We start from the raw sequence: 22525 nt of genomic DNA, 5'->3' as shown, positions 1-22525 counted from the left end.
CAGAGTGAAGTGGGTATACAAGACAAAGAGAAAAGTCAATGACGATGTTGAGAGGCACAAGGCGAGACTAGTGGTGAAAGGGAATAGCCAACGACATGGCATTGACTATGATGAGGTATTTTCCCCTGTTGTTCGCCTTGAAACTATTCGTTTGATTATTGCTTTGGCATCCCATAATCATTAGAAGATACATCAAATGGATGTCAAATCGGCATTCTTGAATGAAATTCTTGAGGAAGAGGTCTATGTGGAACAACCATTGGGTTATGAAGTCAAGGGTGAAGAAAATAAAGTACTTCGATTGAAGAAGGCACTTTATGGTTTAAAGCAGCACCAAGAGCATGGAATTCGAAGATTGACAAGTACTTTCAAGAGAATAAGTATATGAAGTGTCCTTATGAGTATGCCCTCTACATCAAAATGCAAGGTGAAAGCATACTAATCATTTGTTTGTATGTTGATGATTTAGTATTTACCGGAAACAATCCTAGCATGTTTGATGAGTTCAAAAGAGATATGGCAAAGGAGTTTGAAATAATGGACATTGGTCTTATGAGTTACTATCTTGGGATCGAGGTCAAACAAGGTGAAGATGGGATTTTTATATCCCAAGAGGACTATGCTAAAGAAGTGCTCAAGAAGTTCAATATGAATGATGCTAATCCAGTTGGAACACCGATGGAATGTGGAGTCAAAATCACCAAGCAAGATGGAGGAGAGAAGGTAAATTCTACATATTTCAAAATCTTGGTTGGAAGTTTGAGATACTTGACATGTACAAGACTGGATATTCTTTGGTTGGAATTATTAGTCGATTTATGGAGGAACCGACAGCAACACATTGCAAAATGGAAAAAATGATACTTCGCTACATCAAAGGGACGATTGGGTATGGTCTTTCCTATGTCTCTTCTAGCAATTTTGATATTGTTGGTTATTGTGATAGTGATTGGAGTAGTGATTTGAATGATAGAAAGAGCACTACGGGGTTTGTGTTTTTTATTGGTGAAACGGTGTTCACATGGATGTCAAAAAAGCAATCCATAGTCACATTATCAACATGCGAGGTAGAGTACGTCGCAACAACTTCATGTGTATGTCATGCAATTTAGCTAAGAAACTTAGTGAAGGAGTTGAAGTTTCAAATAGAAAGTCCAATAGAGATTTTTGTTGACAACAAATCGGCCATTGCCTTAGCCAAAAATCTGGTATTTCATGGGAGGAGCAAGCATATTGATACTCGATTTCACTACATTCGGGATTGCGTTACGAAGAAAGAAGTGGAACAAATATATCAAGTCACAAGACCAAGCGGCGGACATTTTCACAAAGCCCCTCAAGTTGGAGACTTTTATCAAAATGGGAGTTTACTAGGTGTAACAAATCAAGTTTGGGGGGGAGGAGGTGGAGGGAGATTGAAAAGTTTGTCATTATTAAACTTTATTTGTGCATTTAGTGTGACTTTTGGGTTTTGTGACTTTTAGTTTTTTGTAACCAATAGTGATTTTTGAGTTATAGGAGTTATGTGAGTTATGAGCATTTGATGACATTTATAGCTTTAAACCATTGGCATTCCTATGGTTATGTTTGTAAGCCTATATAAAGGCATGCTTAGTTGAATAGAAAATATATATCTCTCATTTTTCATATTTGTCCTCTACGTTTTTTTTCTAACAAAGATATGCTAATATAAGTTTCATTTTAAAATGAATAGATTAAAATTTTATTTCAAAATTATGTTAAAGATTGATCCAAAATATACTAGAGGTTATAAGTTCATAAAACGAGCACTGAAAAAAAAAGGAAAAAAAAATCATATTACCCAAAGTCATGCCTATACCCCGAACGCCCATACACCCCCTAATTTCTTTTTTCTCCCATAGTTTTTTTTCTCTATCAGTCACGCATTCCAACTCCTTCACGCACACCCCCATCACGTAAGGCCCAACCCTTCACTGTCTGCTAGACTACAACTGTCGCACGTTCTGCCCAATGCTCGCCCAGCTACCATGGACAGAAGTCACCTTTCGTCGGTAGGTCGCGTCGCCACTCCTCTTTCTTTCTTCCTTATCTCTCTCTACCTCTCTCACTGTATTTCTGTCTAGCAGCCATCGAGATGTTAGTCTTACCTCCGCTGCACTGCCCAACCTTCTGCCGTTACGTCTCGCTGGAATCTTGGTTTTGGATAATATTTTCGTATTTTCAAAGGTTTCGTGGTTTATTTTGAATACTCATCGACTTTTGGCTTCAATTTATTGAAACCCACAACATTTTGGATTTTAGATTGGAGTTTCGGAGTGTTGTGAATTGTTGTACAACAAATTTGAAAAGGATATAGCCACTTTTTGGTAAGTATTGAAGCTCCAAAACACTTCTATTTCCATGGTAATTGCTGGAACTTGGGATCCTCATTCTAAATCATTTGATCGACTTACGTTCAATGTCTTGTTAGAAGGTTGAAGGAGGTTTTGGTCGATGGAACTGCCATGTAAGTGTTCTTCAAGAATGAATTTATGTTTGGGACTAGCATCTAATGTTTATTCATGCTTATGGTTTGGTTCAAGAAAATCCTTAAGTGAAAAAAGGGTTGAACTGCTAAAATTTATATCGAGGTAAGTGAGATTTAATTTACTGGAATGTGCCTTATGTGCCAAACAGAAGTTTTGGCTTCGCCAATTAAATTATTACTTGAACTCATGTAGAGTTTGACGCTTTTTTTATATATATTTACCATGAAATTTATTAATCATGCTCAACATTATCCATTCATATAAAATTATGTGAGACCTCATGTGCATGCTATGTTACATGAAAGATTAAAATCAGGATAATTTTTATTCTCGTTTTCTTCCCACAATTATTAACGGCATAAAATGGATGCATGCCCAGTTTCAAGGTTCAATATATATGAAGTTAATATACATCGAATTGATGTGTATGCAATTGATCCACATCCAAGGAAAAAGAAATGGAGTGAGTATACATATATATATAAGCAATGATTTAGATCCCACCCGTTTAAGAATGTTCAGTTCATGTTCGCATGTGATTGCATAGCCTGACCATGGTAGTAAGGTTATTTATTGAGAATTTTAAATAGTCATTGCATTCTAAAATATTTTTCAAGTAAGGGAAGAAACTATCAGGTGCTTGATGGTACAATGGAACTAGAGACAATGTTTTCACTTAGTTTTTCATGATTCAAGTTTGTTTTGAATGTTTTAGTGAGAACTATTGAGTTATAGTCTAAAATTTATTATTTCATTTCATTAACGTTTTTAGGGGTTCCAACCAAAAGGTTATGTTTTGACCTTAACTAAATTGTCTTGGCAATGCTTTATTTATTTAGCAAAAATAATTTTATGTCATGATGGTCAATTAGTTTGATTTTTTGAAAATGGCATACATGATGGTAATGATCCTAGATAGAGATCTCAGAAAGTCGTGGTGTTATAAAAAAAATAGTCAATCTACATTTAATGGTTATTATGAGACATCACGTAGATTGAAAAATATTCATGTTCCTTAGTAACCACTAGATATAAATTTGAGGTACTTCTTTCTCATACATACAAATGTGAAAATTTATCGACCACAATTGTGGTGACATCATTGAATAATTTTTGGGTGTTTTAGAACGGTAGGTATTTAAATATAATTTGCAATTAAAATATTCTAAAATTAAAGAGACATAAAAATGAACAATTATTATTTTAAGTTCTGACATGTAGTTCTAAAAATATATATAACTAAATAAAATAAAAAGTTGTGACACTTACTTATTGAAAAACACCTAAAATGTGCTTTTATTTACCTTTTATTTAGATAGGATTTGTAAGACCTACATTTCAATTTCATAGCACATTTGGTTATATTTGGCATATTCATTACTCAATTTTGAAATATTTTGGTGGAGGATAAGTTAGAAATAAACGTGGATCTCTCTCTCAATGCATTTTCATCCACCTGCTACCAGTTCTTCGATGAGCGCTACCACAGATCTCGGCGACTCCAAGCCGGAAACCCACACTTTCTGACCAGTTCTTCGATGACCACAAGCTTGAGCGTCACATGATTCTCCCTATTCCAATGGCTTCTTCTCGCGAGTTGGGTGTTTTCCCGCTCAACGACTCGAACCAATAATACCGACTTCATTTTGAGTTAGATGGGTTTGTCGATGATTTTATTGGCTCCAAATCTGAACACACAACTCGAATGGCTTCAAATAAGATTACCCATGGCTTCTAGAGGTTAGATCTGCGGATCAGAACTTGTTCGAACACAATTTAGAGAAGTCTCAAGCCTTTTTTTAAGCGTAAATGGGTAACGACTCCCTTTAAACTTTCTGAACTCGATTGAAGTGTTGTAATTTAGAGTTGGTCATGGACACCCTTATGTGTATAAATTGGATAGACCAAATATGTTTGCATAACATATTGGGCACTGAAAAGTTCTAGATAACGTCTAAAGTAATTTAAATAGGCTTTTATTAAAGAATTCAATTCTACAACAAATATCACATTCGATAGCATAAAAAATGGCTATTATATACTTTTTATAGTGTTCTCGAAATATTGTCGTAGTCCATGTTATTGAAAGTTTCAGGATTTCCATACCATTTTTTAACACTATAAAAAATTAACTTTCGATAGCATATATTTAATGTTATGGAAAGTTTCATAGTATTGGTAAAAAATGCTATAAAAGGCATTCTATAGCATTTTTTACGGTGATAAAAAACGCTATAAAAGACTTGCTATAGCATTTTTGAACATGTTGTTGTACCTCACGTTATTGAAAGTTCTTAACTTTGCGTAGCATTTTTCAATGCTATAAAAAAATATATAAAATGTCACTTTTTATTGCATAATTTTAATGTTATGGTTTACTTTTAATAAATCATAGGAATAAAAAAATGTAATGATTGACTTTTAATAGTTTTTTTTTTTTTAAATAAGAATGGTTATAAAAAGATTTAGCATTCTTATTCTCACCGTGATAGCCAAATTTAATCAAGTTGAATATGGTTTATAAAGCATTTTATGAGTAAGAAATTGTTATAAATGTAATTGTAAAATCAATTCAATTATATAAACATTTAAATGTAATCAAGTAAATTTACACCAAAATAAAATTTCAAGAGTCTATAGTTAGTAATGTGATGTTTCAATCACGACAATACTCCACAAACATATAAATAATTTAATTCAAGTAATGTAGGGTGGGAATATCTTATAAGTGGTTTTCAAACTAGTTTCCCAAGTAAAAATCTCAACAAACAATAAACAAAATAATCTTCCAGAATAATAATTTAATTTGAGTTACACAATGAAAAAGTAACATACTTTCAAACAAAGAGATCAAGGTATAATTGATGAACAAATTAAAACCAACCGTTATGGCAATGACTACAAACAAAAAAAATATCAAAGGAAGAACACAACCTTCACCAATAAGTTACTTACATGGAAACTAACAATCAAAAGAAAAGAGCAACTTCCTGCAGTGTATACTGCATAATTAAACTTACTGCACTAATTTAAACTTCATAAACCTAAACTAAAATGATTTTACTCCTTACAAATCGTCCTTCCACGATTGTTTTTTAAATGAAATAAAACAAACCATAAAATGACTGTCACCAAAAGACAGATCCATACCATGCACAAAAGCAATAAAGCCTTAGTTACTAGAACTTCAATTAGCTTTTCTTTCATGTCGGTCAGTCAATAGCATTAGTTACTATGACTTCAATTAGCTAACTATAAGTTTGCTTGTCCAATTATTTACTGTTATAATAGGATACAGCTCAACTACTACATCAATTTCTTCCCTACCAGAACAAACCAACTTGCCCTCAAATCAGGCAGATTTCATTAGTTGCTTTATATTAGGATAGACTTGCCACTTTTTCTTAATAAGCAACATAAATTTGAACTATTTTTTACCCTTGCACTAACCTTATAACCTTATATTAGGAATGTAATGAAGGCCAAAATGGACTTCATATCTGAGACGGAAAGTACACAGAACTACATCTTAGAAATTAAGGGGGCGTTTGACATGTAGAGTTGAGTTGAGTTAACTTGATAATTATTATAAGAGAAGAGTAATTGGAATAGTTGATGCGAATAACGAGGTGAGAAATGTGAGTTAATGCAAATAACGAGGTAATAAACCTCTTTAATAATTGGTGAACTAAACGGTGGGTGGGTTTTTTTACCCACCCAACCCAACTTAACTTGGGGGCCAAACACCCTCTAAAAATGAAAATTCAGATAAAATGGAAACAATAATATAAAAATTCTAAATTTAGGACATACTTGATGACTAATTGACGAACAACTCCAGTTAGAACGCCATCACTAATAAGAGTTGTTTGCGGTTAAAAGGAATACACACAATCACACAACTCTTCACATTTTGCAAAATATGATAATAGTGCTTAATAACCAGTAGGATTACTTTTGTCATCGCATGCTAATTGACAAGCAACTCCAACAACAGGGAAAAACACAGGCTACTTGAATTAACCAAAAAAATAAAGAATGGAAAATGAATGATAGAAAAAATTCATTAGATCTTGCACACCTTTTGAATTAGTGTTTGTATGAGTATTTCAATATCACCATCGCCTGCTTTCAAGATCCTTTTGAGGTAGAAGTTAGTCTTTTTCTTGAATTTTCCATCAATGACCCTTACCACTAAATCCTGTAACTATGTATCTCAAGATGGTTATCTATGCTAATTTAGTGAAGTTGTAGAACTACAAAGGGACGTCGAGATCTAGATAGCATACCAAATGCCTGAGCATATATCTAATCAAACCCTTCATGGACTGCTCATTGATAAGTAAAGACTGTGGCTTTTGTTCCCAAAGTTAATGCTTTGAGAAAACTAAGAACAAAGTGAAAATTAGAAGAAATGGCATTAGAAGAACAAATAGGAGAAACAAACTGCAAAACAAAAAGAACAATATTTCACTCAAACAGATCGATTCAGATATTTAGGGTTCTTTTGGAGCATACATTAAACAAAATAATTTTAGGCTTGAGTTTACGTTTAGGAGCAGTAGGATTGGGGACTTTGCAATATTGTTGTTAGAAAATTAAGACAATAGCTAAGGGAAAGAATCGTATTGACAATGAGGAAAACACCCAATCAATCGTTGTTCTTGAAGGCATGGTAGAGGCAACGATGTTAGCCTTCTAATCATTCTTGAAGTCGTTGCAGCAAGATCCATTAGATGTTGTGGTTGGAGCTGTCGTTGGTCACAATTCACCATCGACGTAGGAGCATCGTTGTATGCACCGGAGACCAATTCCAATTTTAGTGTGGTAGAGAAGTAGCCGAGGGAGATTAAAAATGCTGAATCAAGTACCATTTTACCGCTGTATTTGTGAGCTAACAGTATCTGTAGAATTTTTCATAGAGGTTGTAAAAAACAAGTAATAACATCTCGTAAGGTTTTTTTTTTTTTTTTTTTTTGGTACAGATGACCCCTTTTGAGAGGTCAAATAGAAAATGGATACCCTTTTAAAATTTAATGAAAAGTGGTCTTATGCTTGCAACAATACTTCGTGAATTTATCCATTCGACCTTGAAAATTATCCATATGTTGTGATTCATAAGTTTTTTTGATCCTCGATCTTTGATACTTAATGCTCGATGCTCGATGCTTGATACTTGATGTTCTATGCTATATACTAGCTACATACTACTCGATCCTTGATCTTCGATCCTCAATACTCAATATTTGATGCTCGATGTTTAATGTTGTATGCCCTATGCTCTATGTTATATGGTTTATACTATATATTAGTTATATGTTACCCGATCCTCGATCATTGACACTCTATGCTCGATTTAGAAATTCGTTTGATACTCGATGCTCTAATGCTTTGTACTCTATGTTTGATATTCGATGAAAAAAAATGCAAAAAAAGAAGAAGAAGAAACACAAAAAAAAAATATAGAAAAAATGCAGAAAAAAAAGAACAAAAGTAAAAAAAATGTAAAACAAAGAAACAAAAGAAGGAATACAGGAAAACACAAAGGAAAAAAAAGGGAATCGCAGAAAAAAAGGAAAAGAAAGAAGAAGAAATTAAAAAAAACCGAAAAAAGAAAAAAATGTTGCAAACCAAATAAATGCATTTAAGGTTAAAGTGGTAATTTCACACAATGATGACATAAGAAAAACCCAAAATTCATTGATTTTCAAAAGAGTATTCATTTTTCATTTGTGCCATTTATTTTGGATCATCTATACTATTTTTCCCGTCTCGTAATCAAGGGTGTTCATGGACTTGTTAAATCTAGAAGGTTGGGAAAAAAAACTAGGACTAAAAAGAAATCTCTAATTAAATTACATAATGTATCTCTCAATTTGTTCTCAATCTTACTTTTTATATAGTCATTCAATTTTTTTTTTTAAATCACAACCTGATAATATTTCTAACAAAAATTTCTCCATTGGATAATTATATAAATATAATCCACTAAAAACACAATGAATAAATGTTTTTTTATTACGAGAATAATAGAGATAATAATCAAGTCTTTTACCTCTAGAGAGAAAAATCATATCAATTACGTTGACCTAATCTCATTTTGGCACATCAATGAGTTAATTGTCTTCTTTTAAAAATTTTAAATTATTTCAATGAAAATTAAAACTAATAATTAGACTATTTCTTTTATAAAATATCAAATCAATATAAATTATTTTTTAATAAAAATATAAATGTAATATAAACTCAATTGTAAAATAAGTTATTAAATTTATATTTAAATTATCAAGAGATATGTAAAGGTATTTTTATACTAAAATTCTTTACAAGAAATATATTTATATAAATATTACCAAATATTATGAATATTATAATAATAAATAGATGTTCATTGCTTAGTGTACCAAAATCTATGTGTCACCCTTTATGTTGTTCACGTACCTTGTAATTATTCATGTTTGGTACTGTCCAGATAAGTCCACATCCTATTTTCCACTTTCTCTATAAATAGTGTCTTTTGGTGGATCTTAAAATAACACACTCATTAATAAGAAATCCACTTCAAATTCCACTAAATTTTCTATTATCCAATTTTATAATCTTAGTTATTTCATGATTTTAGTTTTTTTATTTTAAATTATATTTTTTATTATTATTATATTATATTTTCTCCATATTGTGCTCTCGTTATGCTCCTCAATTTCGCAACACGTTATCAGCACAACCTCCTATCGTTTTCCCCACAAAAGGTAGGTTCTAACTGTATGTCGATTTTTTCCTCTTTTCCCCTTTTTTTTACTTTTTTTTTCTCTATTGTCTTTTTTTTCTTTTTTTTTTTTCTTTTTTTATTTTATTTTTTTTCTTTTTTTTTAAGTTTCTTTTCTTTTTCTTTTTATTTTTTTTCTTTTTTCCTTTTTTTTTTTTTCTTTTTGTTATTATTAATAAATTTAATGTTATTTTGCATATTCAATATCTATTAAATTTCTAGCATAAGTACAATATTTTATGATATTGCTGCCATGAATAAATCTCACATATTAGAATTTGTCACCCTGATATTATGGCTCAATAATTATTTGTCATGAGTAATTGATGCCGAAATCTACGTGATTGTTATGAATCTTGGGGAGACTATTAAGAAGAAATTACGACATCCAGTCAAGATAAAGCAAAAACTATGATTTTCCTTCACCATCATCTCCATGAGGGATTGAAAATAGAGTATCTTACAATAAAAGATCCCTGTATCTTGTGGAAAAAATTAAAAGAGAGGTATGATCATAAAAGACAGTTATTCTTCCTAAAGCTCGTTATGAGTGGATGCACTTGAGGCTACAAGATTTCAAATCAGTAAGTGATTACAAGTTCACATTATTTAAAATCAGTTCAAAATGGTTATTATGCAGAGAAAAAATTATTGATATTGATGTGTTAGAGAAGACATTTTCTACATTTCATGTCTCGAATATGCTCCCACAGCAGCAATATCGAGAGAAAGGTTTTAAAAGTATTCTGAATTAATTTCATGTCTTCTCATAACCAAATCAAATAACGAGTTATTGATGAAAATCATGAATCTCAACCAACCGGAACGACACCATTCCCTGGAGTAAATATTGTGAATGTCAATAATCGTAATCGAGGTTGAGGTCATAGTCATGGTCAAGATCATGATCGTAATAAAGGAAGAAATAATTATTATTTTCGTGGTGGTCGCTCTAATCATTTAAATTTCAAAAGAACCATGCAAAATGATGATCTCAAAGGAAAAGATCAACAAGATAAGAGTTCAAAAAATGTTGAAAATAAATGCTTCTGATGCGGAACGACTGGGCATTGGTCATATACCTGTCATACGTCAAAACACTTAGTTGACCTCTATTAAGCCTCACTGAAGGAAAAAGAGAAAAATGTAGAAGCAAATTTTGCATAATAGGATAATGATATATTTGACCTATCCCATATGAAAATTTTGGATGTGGCCGACTTCTTTGAATCTCCTTAAGAGAAGATTGACACAGTTGGTGGAACATCAAGTGTTTATTTTGACTTTGAGAATATCTAGACTTAACGTTGTTGTTTTCTTTTAACTATTTTTGTGTTTTTTTTTAAGTAACTTTTGCATATTTTAAGTGTTGTTTTTCTTATTGTAATTATTTTTTAATGAAGAAACTTGGATCATTTTCATATGTTGGGTGACTCAAAAATAAGTGAAGAAGATCTATGTCTGGCAAACAGTGCAACTACATATACAATACTTACAAGTAAAAAATATTTTTTCAAACTGATAATGTTAGAAGTAAAAATCAATACGATATCAGGTTCTGCAAATCTGATTGAAGGTTTTAGAAAAGCAAATATTATTTTGCCTAGAGGAACAAAATTTATAATAGACAATGCATTTTTCTCTAGTCAATCAAAGAGAAATCGTCTAAGTTTTAAAGATATATGTTGCAATGGTTATCATATTGAGACTGATAGTAAGAATAATAATGTGGAATATCTATATATCATATCCACTATCTCAAATGAAAAACATATATTGGAAGAGTTACTTACTTTATCTTCTGGATTATATTATACTCATATATGAGTAATTGAAACATATGCAACAATGAGCCTGAAGTTATGAAACCAAACATATTTACAATTTAGCATGACTGATCGGATCACCTAGGATCTATAATGATGAGAAGAATTATTAAGAATTTAAATGGACATCCATTGAAGAGCTAGAAGATTCTTCAATCTAATGAATTATCATGTGATGCTTACTTTCGAAGAAAATTGATAATTAGACCATCACCAACTAAAGTGGGGACTGAATCACCTGCATTTTTAAAACGAATTCATAGTCATATATGTGGACCTATTAACCCACCAAGTAGACCATTCAGATATTTTATGGTGCTAATAGATATATCCAGTTGATGATCACACGAATACTTATTATCAAGTCGAAATCTTGCATTTGCAAGATTACTTGCTCAAATAATTAAGTTAAGAGCACAATTTCTTAATTATACAATTAAGACCATTCGTCTTGATAATGCTGATGAATTTACATCCCAAGTTTTTTATAATTATTGTATGTCAATTGGGATAAGTGTTAAGCATCCTGTAGCTCATGTTCATACACAAAATAGTTTAGCAGAAACATTTATAAAACGTTTGCAATTAATTGAAAGACCATTACTTATAAGAGCTAAGCTTCCTTCATCTATATAAGGACATGCTATTTTGCATGCATCGTCACTTGTACGCATTAGGCCAGTAGCTTATCATAAGTACTCGTCATTACAATTAACTAATAGTCATGAGCCAAATATTTCCCATCTGAAAATTTTTTGGCGTGTAGTATATGTTCCAATTGCTCCAACACAGCACACTAAGATTGGTCCTCAAAAGAGGTTAGAAATATATGTTGGATATAATGCCCCATCAATTATTAAATATATCTTGGATCCCTGACAAGTGATATATTTACTGCCAATTTGTTGATTTTCGTTTTAATGAGACAAATTTTTCAACATTAGGGGGAGAAATTAAGAAATTGGAAAAATAAATTACATGGAATGCATCATTATTGTCTCATTTAGATCCCCGTATAGATCAATGTGAACTTGAAGTTCAGAAAATAATTCATTTGTAAAATATAGCAAATCAATTACCAGATGTACTTATAGATGCAAAGAAAGTAACTAAGTCACACATACCAGCTACAAATGTTGCATAAAAAATTGATATCTCAACACAACTTGTCGCTAATGAGTCTGGAACACGCTAGAAGTGTGGTAGACTAGTGGGTTCCAAAGATAAAAATCCTTGAAAACGAAAAATAATTAATAATGAAAAAAACTTGGTTAAAGATGTAAATACCCATGTAGAAATCTTCGACGTGACTAATGATGAAGGTGAAATACCTAAAGATAATAATGAGATTTCAATATACTATGTCATGACAGGAAAAAGATTGAATCGAACTAGTGTAATTATTGACAACATTTTTGCATATAATATTTCTCTTGATATTATATCTAAAAATGAGGATTCTGAAATAAAATTTGTTCAATAATGTCGACATAGAAAATATTGGCTTCAGTGGAAAGAAGCAATCGAGGCAAAATTAAACTCACTTTCAAAACGTTAGATTTTTTATTTTTGGACCAAAAGGTGTTAAACCTATAGGATACAAATGAGTATTTGTGAGGAAAAGAAATGAAAATAATGAGGTCACAAGATATAAAGAAAGATTAGCTCCACAAGGTTTTTCACAAAGACCTGGTATTGATTTTGAGGAGACATATTCTCCAATGGTGAATGCAAGTATATTAAGATATTTAATTAGTTTTACTGTGTATAAAAGTTTGGATATGCATTTTATGGATGTAATCAAGCATATTTATATAAATCTCTTAATAATGATATTTATATGAGAATCATAAAATGATTTAAGGTACCTGAAACACATACATCAAATTTTCGAGAATGGTATTCAATAAAATTATAGAGATCATTATATGGATTGGAACAGTCAGTATCTATGTGGTACAATCGCCTGAGTGGATATTTATTGAAAGAAGAAATTCAAAATAATCCAATATGTCCGTGTGTTTTTATAAATAAATCACAATCAGGATTTGCTATTATAACTGTATATGTTGATAACCTGAATATAATTAGAACTCCTGAAGAGCTTTCAAAGGCAATAGAATATCTTAAGAAAAAATTTGAGATAAAAGATCTCGAAAAAACAAAATTTTGCCTTGGTTTGCAAATTGAGCATTTATTAGATGGAATATTTATTCATCGGTCAACTTATACAGGAAAAATTTTGAAAAGATTTTATATGGACAAAACATATCCATTAAATATTCCAATGGAAGTCCATTCATTGGATATAAAGAAAGATATGTTTCGATATCGAAAAGATAATGAAAAACTTCTTGGTCCTGAGTACCATATCTTAGTGCAATTGGTGCACTTATGTATCTTGCTAATCATACAAGACTAGATATTGCATTTTCAGTAAATTTATTAGCAAGATATAGTTTTTTTGCAACAAAAAGATATTGGAAGGGAATTAAGTATATACTCCATTATCTCCGAGGAACAATCTATATGGGTTTGTTTTATTCAAATAAATCAAATTTTGATCTAGTTGGTTATGCCGATTCTGGATATTTATCTGATCCACACAACAAAGTTAGATCTCAAATAGGTTATCTGTTCACATGTAGAGGAACTGTTATATCATGGCGATCGATGAAGTAGACTATAATACCACTTCCTCAAATAATGGTCGAGAATGTATATGACTAAAGTCAATGACTTAGCACATTCGTGAAACTTATGGCTTGTCTTCTAATAAAAATCTTCCAACAATATTATACGAAGACAACACAGCTTGCATAGCCCAAATAAAAGGAGGATATATTAACACTACTATAGAAATTAGATTACTTGACGTTTTTCCAATGTCAAGTAGAGGGTATACTTGACGCTAATAAAAGCGTCGTCTATTCAACTGTCAAGTATAATGTCATAACTTGATACTGTAAAAACATCAAGAGAAATAATTCTTAACACAATTTTTGTGTCAAGAAATATAATACACTTGATACTAATGACATGTCAAGTGTATTAATTCTTGACACTTATTATTGTGATTACTCTTGACATTTTTTATTTGTCAAATATATTTTTATCTTGACACGAAATAATGGTCAAGTAATCTAATTCGCGACACATTTCCAATGTCATCTATGTTTTTTTTTTTCAAATTTAATTTCCATTTCTCATTTCCTGCATTACATTTGTTCCAGTAAGATAATTCCATCAACTAAACAGTTGCACATATATTTCAGGCCTACAAATCAGTCTAATACATCCAACATAACAATTGAGAATACTAAAATAAACAATTCCATTCTTCTATTACTCATGTCTACATGAACGGTTCCAAAATTTACAAGACGAATTGTACAACAGTATGATAATTCCAAAAATTTATATTACTCTATCAACCCACCCCAATATATGATAATTCCACAATTGTAAGACCAATCTATATGTGCTATGTATTCCAAAAATCACAAGACTAAAAATTCTATCCTCCACCACACATTTCTTTGAAGTATAACCTATAATGGCTGAACAAAACATTTATATAAAAAAAGTTTTGGGCATTCCCATGTAGCCACATACACAATTTATAGGAAGTCCATCAGATATAGCAACCTAAATATTCAACCTATTCCACACGTACTTCATCCAATTCAAGTTGCGAGTATGAGCACCTCGTATCAATTTATAAAACATAGAAAGTGAGATATATATATTTATTTACTATTTACACTATTTATAATGTTACAATATATATAAGTAGTTTAAAGACATACCACATCTGTTATAATATTCTTCTCTTTAGTCACAATTTCTCGCATATATCTCATAACGTAATACCCGCATTCGACAGTTCCCACTTGTAAAGGACACTACAATACAAAGCCAATAATTAATACACATATCATACAGATGCATTAAATAAATAAACATCATTCTATTAATTTTTTCAATGCTCTTATATTTACCTTTACCATTTTCCAGAATGTGGTTTTTCGAGTCCTTTGCAATTTTTTTTTTAGACTGGAAAATGGTCATTGCCCTATATTCGTCAAAGAGTATAGTATAATATTCAGAATGAAATAAACTTTACACCCAAAAAAAAACTCGAGCAAAGTTAGCTTACATACTTGTTATGTATTTGATATCTTCTCGTGAACTTGTTCTCAATGAGTCAAGATAGTACACCACGTCATCGTACATATTGATAACAATTAACGACCAATGATCACTAAATAAAATACACAACTAATTAGTATGGAACATGAATGTAGCTCATTACATTAAGGTAGAACAAAGTACAAAAAGATTTCAAGTACAATGATCTCAACACAATTCTACATTGGAACAAAACAGGAAAAGGTAGAACACAAGTATATGGTTCTGAACATGAGTATAACTAATTATACTTACCCGGGATTATAAGGAGCAATAACTAATTGACCGTGCTCAGAAGCCATTAATCTACTATAAAGGTTCCAAGCTCTAACTTCTCGAGTATTTTGGCCCGCGAATATAAGAGATGGATCTACAAAAATATACTTCGACCCTTTATTTGAATCAACAATGAACGAGTGTAGGTACCTACAATAATAGATCGAACACATTAACTTACTACTAGTTAATAAAGTGATAATATATCATAAACAAATAACATTTACTTACGCGATATAAGCCACCATTGATAAAGTCTTCATTTTTTGCATGCTACAAAACTCAATCACATCTTTTCGTAGAACATAACTCTTTCGGCCAAAACCAAAGAGCTCAACAGGTAGGGAAGGAAATACTTATCCCATCAACTATTACCTTTTCAGCATACCTAAGAATAGACTTCAAGGATATTGATAAATTGGATGGTGCACTAGTAACTTCATTCTCTTTCGGCATCGTCTTTGAAGCTTTTTCCTAGCACAATGAAGATAGAACATGAGTAAAATGTTCATTCCTAAATAAGATAGAAGAACATGGGATTTATACAATTCACGTTTAAGATCGGTGGTACACTAATAGCAATCACTTCCTCATTCTTTCCCCATTCTCTGAAATTTTCTCCTAAAACCACCAAGTTATAATTTTATAAGTAACTAATAATAAATTTACCTCATAAATTTACCTCATAATACAATTCACCTTCAAGATCGATTGTACAATAATAGCTTCCATCTCCTTCGATGTACTAACAACTTCCTTCTCCTATGATATAAATATAACAGCATAAATTAAACAAGTTAAAAATTATCATAACTAATAGTTGTAACCCTAATGCATCTCCTTCATCTTCTTCTCTTAATCTTTCGGATTTTATTCTTGGAGCAACTACCATGCTCAGATCTTGGGATGCTTTGAATTTGATCTTCCAACTCCTTAACGCACTTACGAGTTCATTTCCAACATGGGAACCAAAAGGTTACATAATTAAAATATAAGTGACAAAAGGTTATTTTGTACACTTTTATTTTTGTCATATGACTTTGTGTGATAGTGACATCCATTAATAACATAGCTATTGTATGTAGTCACAATTGGATGGGGACCATGGGCAATCCACTAACACCTCCACATCTCCCACTTCAAGTTCATTTCCAACCTGGGAACCAAAAGCTTACATAATTAAAATATAAGTGACAAAAGGTTGTGTTAAATAGTATATTTAATGTTTTACCTTTTCTCGTAACGAAGATATGAAATTTCGATTATGTTCTTCTTGAATCCGTTTATGGTTTTTTGATCTACTTGAGAGCTGTGGTTTTATATATTCTTGAGAGCTATGGTTTTAAACATTTCGCCCTGAATGCAATCAAGAATTGACCTAATATCATACACTTTAATATTATTATTTACCATGGCACTTCCAACCCAGATTCCATCTCACAAATTCACATCGCTAACCTAAAAGTCGTCGAAGAAGAAACAACATCACAGAACAGCCGCTACTTCCCTAAAAAACCTCCACTTAAACCTTTCAATACCAAAAGGAACACAAAGTTAAACCCAAATCAAGGTGAGTCTTTCAAGATCTAAGCCAAAAATTTAGCCCAACAAGCCAAATCTTACCACAACCTCAAAATTTACTGCGAGAGTCGAGCGGTGGTGTTCGGCTGTGTCGAAAGTGAGCAGTGTGGAATGTGTGGCTGACGGTGCGGCTTGGCGAACGACGGAAGACGTCAGACTCAGTGGCGCGGATGTGGGAGAGGCGAGGCGGCTCGAATGCGGCGTTTCCTGGACGCAGGTGGCTTGGGAGCGGCAAACGACTTCGTGAAGGAGGTGAGCGGTGACTTTGGCACGCGAACGGCTGGAGACGTCAAGGCTCGCGGTGGCTGGAGGCGGGCTAGAGGCGTGTGGCGACTGGTGAGAGGCTGGCGAAGGCGAGCAACGATTGGCGAAGGGCTAGGGTTTGCCAACGAGTAAGAGGGTTTTAGAGGAGGGGGTCACGAGAGAAAGAGCAAGTGATGGTGAGATAATTTGATTTTTTTAAAAAAAAAGGAAAAGAAAAAGAAGACATAAATGAAAAGGGAAGAGAATAAAATATTTAATAAAATAAATAATGATAAAACTTTATTTTATTTTATTTCATTATAGTTTTTTCTTTCCTTTGACACACACATAATATTTTCCTTTTTCCTCTTCAAAATCCGAATCTCAAAATAAAAACAATTTTTCCAATAGAATCTCAATTTTCAACATTAACTTAAAAATTAAATTAATTCGACAACCCAACTTTTCCTGCGAAAAGAGGGTTTCGGAGAGTGGAGGGTTTTTTTTATTAGGACATTTAACCCTTTTACTTGTTTAAAATAATAATTTATTTGATAATTTTGGTAAGAAGAAAACCAAATTTGAGAGGGAAATAAAAATGGGGAGGGAGGGAAACAAAAAACAAAGATTAAAAAATATTATTTTTATATTTTACTTGATACGAAAATATGTCATGTAAGAGCTTCTTATACTTGACGCAAAAAACGTGTCAAGCAAGACCTTATATTACTTGACATAAAAACCGTGTCAAGTAAAGGTTCATATGAAAATATCTGAAATATTTCGTCAATCTCCGCTTTTTTAACCCTTTTACTTGACATTTTCTTGTCTAAAATCACATTACTTTACTTTTTTTTTTTCCAAAGAAACGTCAAGTAATAAAATCTACAAGTGTCAGGTAATGTCCATTTTGTAGTAGTGTAAAGAAGATAGAACAAATCATATTTCACCGAAGCTTTTCTACACTCATGATCTTGAAGAAACTGGCGACAATAAATTTGTTTGAAGGATAATCTAGTAGACTTATTTACAAAGGCATTATCAACCGCAACTTTTGAAAAATTTGTGCACAACATTGGAATATGGCAACTTAGAGATGTTAAGTGATGTTTTCATGAAGGAGAGTAAATATATTGTATTCTTTTAAGAGTATATATTATATGGAATATGTACTATTTTTCCTTCACTAGGGTTTTTTTCCATTGGATTTTTCTTAGTAAGGTTTTAATGAGACATATTTCTTATATATATGGGCATCTAAAGGGGAGTATTATGAATATTATAATAATAAATAGATGTTCATTACTTAGTGTCCCAAAAGTCATGTGTCACCCTTTAGGTTATTCATGTGCCTTGTAATTATTCATATTTGGTGTCTATGTAAGTCTACATCCTACTTGCCACTTTACCTATAAATAGTGGCATTTGGTGGATTTTAAAAGAACACACCTCTTAGTAAGAAATCCACTTCAAATTCCACTAAATTTTCTATTATCCAATTTTATAATTTAAGTTATTTTATTTTAAATTATATTTTATTATTATTATTATATTATATTTTCTCCATATCATGTTTCCGTTGTGCTCCTCAATTTTAAAACACCAAATAATTTATTTAAAAATAGGCTAGACATTTGTATATATATATATATATATAGACATGTAGATTCTTTTAGAAAAAGAAAATAGTATATTTGTAAATATTTTTCGAATTATATTTACAATATTGGGCCTATAATGGGCTTCATGTAGGCCCAAGTCTGAAGCCCGTATTATCAAAACTGGTTCTACTCAGCCTAGGGTTTCGGCCATTGAAGTTGCTGATTGCAACCAATATATATACATCGCTGAAAAACGAGGGCTAAAAACCTTGCAGATTTTGAAGCATCCTCGCGCCGATTAGGTCTACCTTCTCATCCCGGAGATCCGAAGGCGTTAACCATGGTAAGTTTTTCAACTCTTTCTTCTCTTCGATTTGTCGTTCCTTTCTTCGAGTTTCTTCAATGGTGCTGTCTCGGTCTCCTTCAGGCGGATGTGGAAGCCGATGTTCCAGTGGCTGGACAACAGCCAAAGAAGAGGACATTCAAAAAGTTTAGCTTCCGTGGTGTCGATTTGGATGCTCTGCTCGACATGTCCACTGATGAACTCGTCAAGCTCTTCACTGCCCGTGCACGCAGAAGGTTGCTACAATCCAATGTATCCTGAAATGATTTTGAGTTGATTCGATTCTTATCTTACTTTGTTTACATTATTTTCTATGATTTTTGTATAGGTTTCGTAGGGGTTTGACAAGGAAGCCAATGGCCCTTATCAAGAAGCTCCGCAAAGCGGTAAGTATCTTTTAAATCCTTTCTGTCAATTCAATCTGTGAATGTTTTAACAACTTTGTATTGCTTTCTTTATTCTCACTGGCGATGATGTCGTCTTAATCTTGGTATGGTTTAGATTAAGTATTTCTTCAGTTTTCTTGATGAGTGGATAGGTCGAAAGAAAATTTATATAATTAGGGCTTGATATATTTGGTATATAGTTCTATTATATGAAATTTCCAAGAATAAGTTTAGATTTTAAATTCAATCCTTTTATTTGCTGTTATTAACTTCTATACTCGAGCCTCATTGCGATTTGCTTTAGTCTTTAAGCGAATAGCAATAAACTAAAATTTTGGGAATTTCTATTTTCCATGAGCTATTAACCTAAATCTTCTAATTAGAGTCATGCTCTCATACTTATGTGTTGCTTCAAAGTTATTATAGGAAATTATATACCATTGGATTAGCTTAGGTTAAGAAGATAATTAGTAGTTTGGTATCAATTTCAAAACAAATGAATGGATTCTATCTCCTTTTCTTTGAGAACAGCTCTGCTGTCGTACTGATTTATTGTGGTCTTCTTCAGTATTAACTTGGGTCTAACTTGAAAGCTAACATGTTTCACCAACTTCCGTTGCTACTTGAATGGTCTCCCTCGTTTTTGCTATTGGATTTCTCATTTCTCATAATCTGACATGGGAACTTACTCTGGTGGATTTTGTCAGTTAGTGTACCATGAGTCTGAGAATCTTGTTATCATGCTCGTGTTATTTCTAGAATTTGCTTTGTTTTTGCTATTGGATTTCCCATATCCTATCATGAGAACTCAAGATCATCCCCCAGTTGTAGATTTGGAATTTAATGTGTCTTTAATATCTCAAATTCATCATTATACTCCTAATTTGGAACTTAAAATCATCATCCAGTTGTTGATTTGAAGGTAAATGTGCTGTGAATCTCCGAAATTCATCACTTTGTACCTATTGATATTTACTTTTCCCTTTTGCATCTTGTTCTCGATATTTTTCCACACCGTTGAAGTGTTTGTGAACTTGTCTTCCCTTTTGGATTTCTCTTCTTCCTACCTCAGAACCGAACAGTTCAGTTATTTTCTTATTTCTCATCTCATTCGTTTTTTTTTTAATGTATAGAAAAGGGAAGCACCTCCTGGTGAGAAGCCAGAGCCTGTCCGAACTCACCTTCGGAATATGATCATTGTGCCAGAGATGATCGGAAGCATTATTGGTGTTTACAATGGGAAAACCTTCAACCAAGTTGAAATCAAGCCAGAGATGATCGGCCATTACCTAGCAGAGTTCTCCATTTCATACAAGCCTGTCAAGCACGGTAGGCCCGGTATTGGTGCTACCCACTCTTCAAGGTTCATTCCTCTCAAGTGAAAATCAGAGTCAACTTCTTGCTCGCTTAGTTTTGTTATATTTTTACGAGAAACATGGATGTTGATCAGCTTTTGTTCCTAGTTTTTGCCCATTTTTCTGTGCTTGATATCTGATTAGTACGATGGAGGCTGTAGTTTTTTGAATCTCGTGTTACCTTTTAAAATTTTATTCCGCTTGTTTAATCGAAATGTAGACTTGGCTGCGTAGTTTGGTATTCAGTTTTGCAAAAGTTCAGTGTATTACCAATTTTCTAAAATTATTTTTGAAGTCATGAATTCTATATTTTATATAATGGTAAACAATGCGTGGATTTGTTTTTAAATTTCTTTTACATCTTAAAGAATATTTTAACATTGAAAAAGTTCACTTTGATGCCACGCAGAATAAATTTTTAAATCCGAGAGTAAAAACTGTACAAAAACTAGCTAGTACTGAGTCAATTATTTATTAGACGGCCTCATTATTTTTATTTTTATTGTTTTCTAGTTCTCTGAATTTGGTATGTTTTTCTTGGTTTTTTGGTTCCCTGAATTTGGGTTTGGTTTTTAAAAGCATGAGTAAAAAGTGAATAACTGAACATAAGAAAGTTTATAACGAAAAAAAAGAAAGAAAAAAAAATATGGTTATTGCAAAGAATCTAAATAATTATGTAATGGGCCTCGGTCTTTACCAAATGCAAAACCTTAGCTTGAAAATGGTCGTTCATTTCACCTTTTTCGAGTGTTTTATATAACACTTTTAATTAGACATTGTAATTGCAACTCTTTACCAAGTGAAATGAAAACAGCTTACCTTGGAAATAGGCAATTCTTCTATTAAGCTCTATATGCTAAATAAGTTAAATATTGTCGCGAAATGATATTATAATTGGGTTAAATTTGAGTTCAACATAGGTCATAAATAAGCTTCATTTGAGTTTAGTTGCATTAGTTGAATTTGAATTTCATTTTGACCCTATGTAAAATGTGAAGCATTTCTTTAATGCTTTGGAAGCTTCAATTTTATTTCGGATCTTTTACTTCCATTAGATATTATAACTGATATTCCTACATATTTATATATATAATAGTATAATTTATTTATATTATATTATTTATATATAAATTATAATATATATATATATTTACTTATTAGGAGTTGTTAGTGGATCTTATTTGATGTCTAAGTTAGTACCAGAAGTGACTAATTTAGCTAAGCAATAAGCATAAAAGAAGTAAGATCGGGTCTCTTTTTTGGAGGTTACTCTTTCGTTTTTGGAGATTACTTACTTTCCCCTTTTGGGTGGTAAAGTGAGGCTATTCGACACAAGTGTACGACTACGTGTGACTGTAGTAGTGTCAGAAACATTTTTTGGTTTTCGGGGTTGTAGGTTGGCCGTCCGAATCCAACTTGGTTATTTCTCGATTGGTATATACTCACC

At 32.0% G+C, this 22525-nt stretch overlaps 1 protein-coding gene and 1 long non-coding RNA gene across 4 annotated transcripts; one reads left to right on the top strand and one right to left on the bottom strand.

The window, feature by feature from the left end:
• Window positions 1-14406: 14406 nt before the first annotated feature.
• LOC150030460 (uncharacterized) lies at window positions 14407-17601 on the bottom strand. 3 transcript variants are annotated; one of them, XR_016526855.1, is made up of 10 exons: window positions 17193-17601; window positions 17028-17097; window positions 16801-16947; window positions 16252-16725; window positions 15801-16043; window positions 15549-15719; window positions 15266-15366; window positions 15104-15177; window positions 14912-15007; window positions 14407-14809 (listed from the first exon to the last, which is right to left on the bottom strand). It is a non-coding gene; the product is annotated as an uncharacterized LOC150030460 (long non-coding RNA). The 3 variants fall into 3 exon arrangements; XR_016526856.1 differs by having other exon boundaries at window positions 16801-16925; window positions 17193-17582; XR_016526857.1 differs by lacking the exon at window positions 14407-14809 and having other exon boundaries at window positions 14820-15007; window positions 17199-17336.
• A 1591-nt stretch (window positions 17602-19192) lies between these two features.
• LOC120092492 (small ribosomal subunit protein uS19x-like) lies at window positions 19193-21319 on the top strand. The gene is made up of 4 exons (XM_039050589.2): window positions 19193-19337; window positions 19422-19573; window positions 19666-19723; window positions 20857-21319. Exons 1-4 carry the CDS (start codon window positions 19335-19337, stop codon window positions 21103-21105), a joined length of 462 nt encoding a protein of 153 aa, XP_038906517.1. The 5' UTR covers window positions 19193-19334; the 3' UTR covers window positions 21106-21319.
• The last annotated feature ends 1206 nt before the right edge of the window (window positions 21320-22525 follow it).

The sequence above is a fragment of the Benincasa hispida genome, unplaced genomic scaffold (genome assembly GCF_027475165.1).
Source record: "Benincasa hispida cultivar pf3 unplaced genomic scaffold, pf3_genome.v1.1 HicScf20, whole genome shotgun sequence".
Classification (NCBI taxonomy): Eukaryota; Viridiplantae; Streptophyta; class Magnoliopsida; order Cucurbitales; family Cucurbitaceae; genus Benincasa; species Benincasa hispida.
The sequence above is the reverse complement of the archived record's forward strand: the minus strand, read 5'-3'. Positions and strand labels throughout refer to the sequence as shown.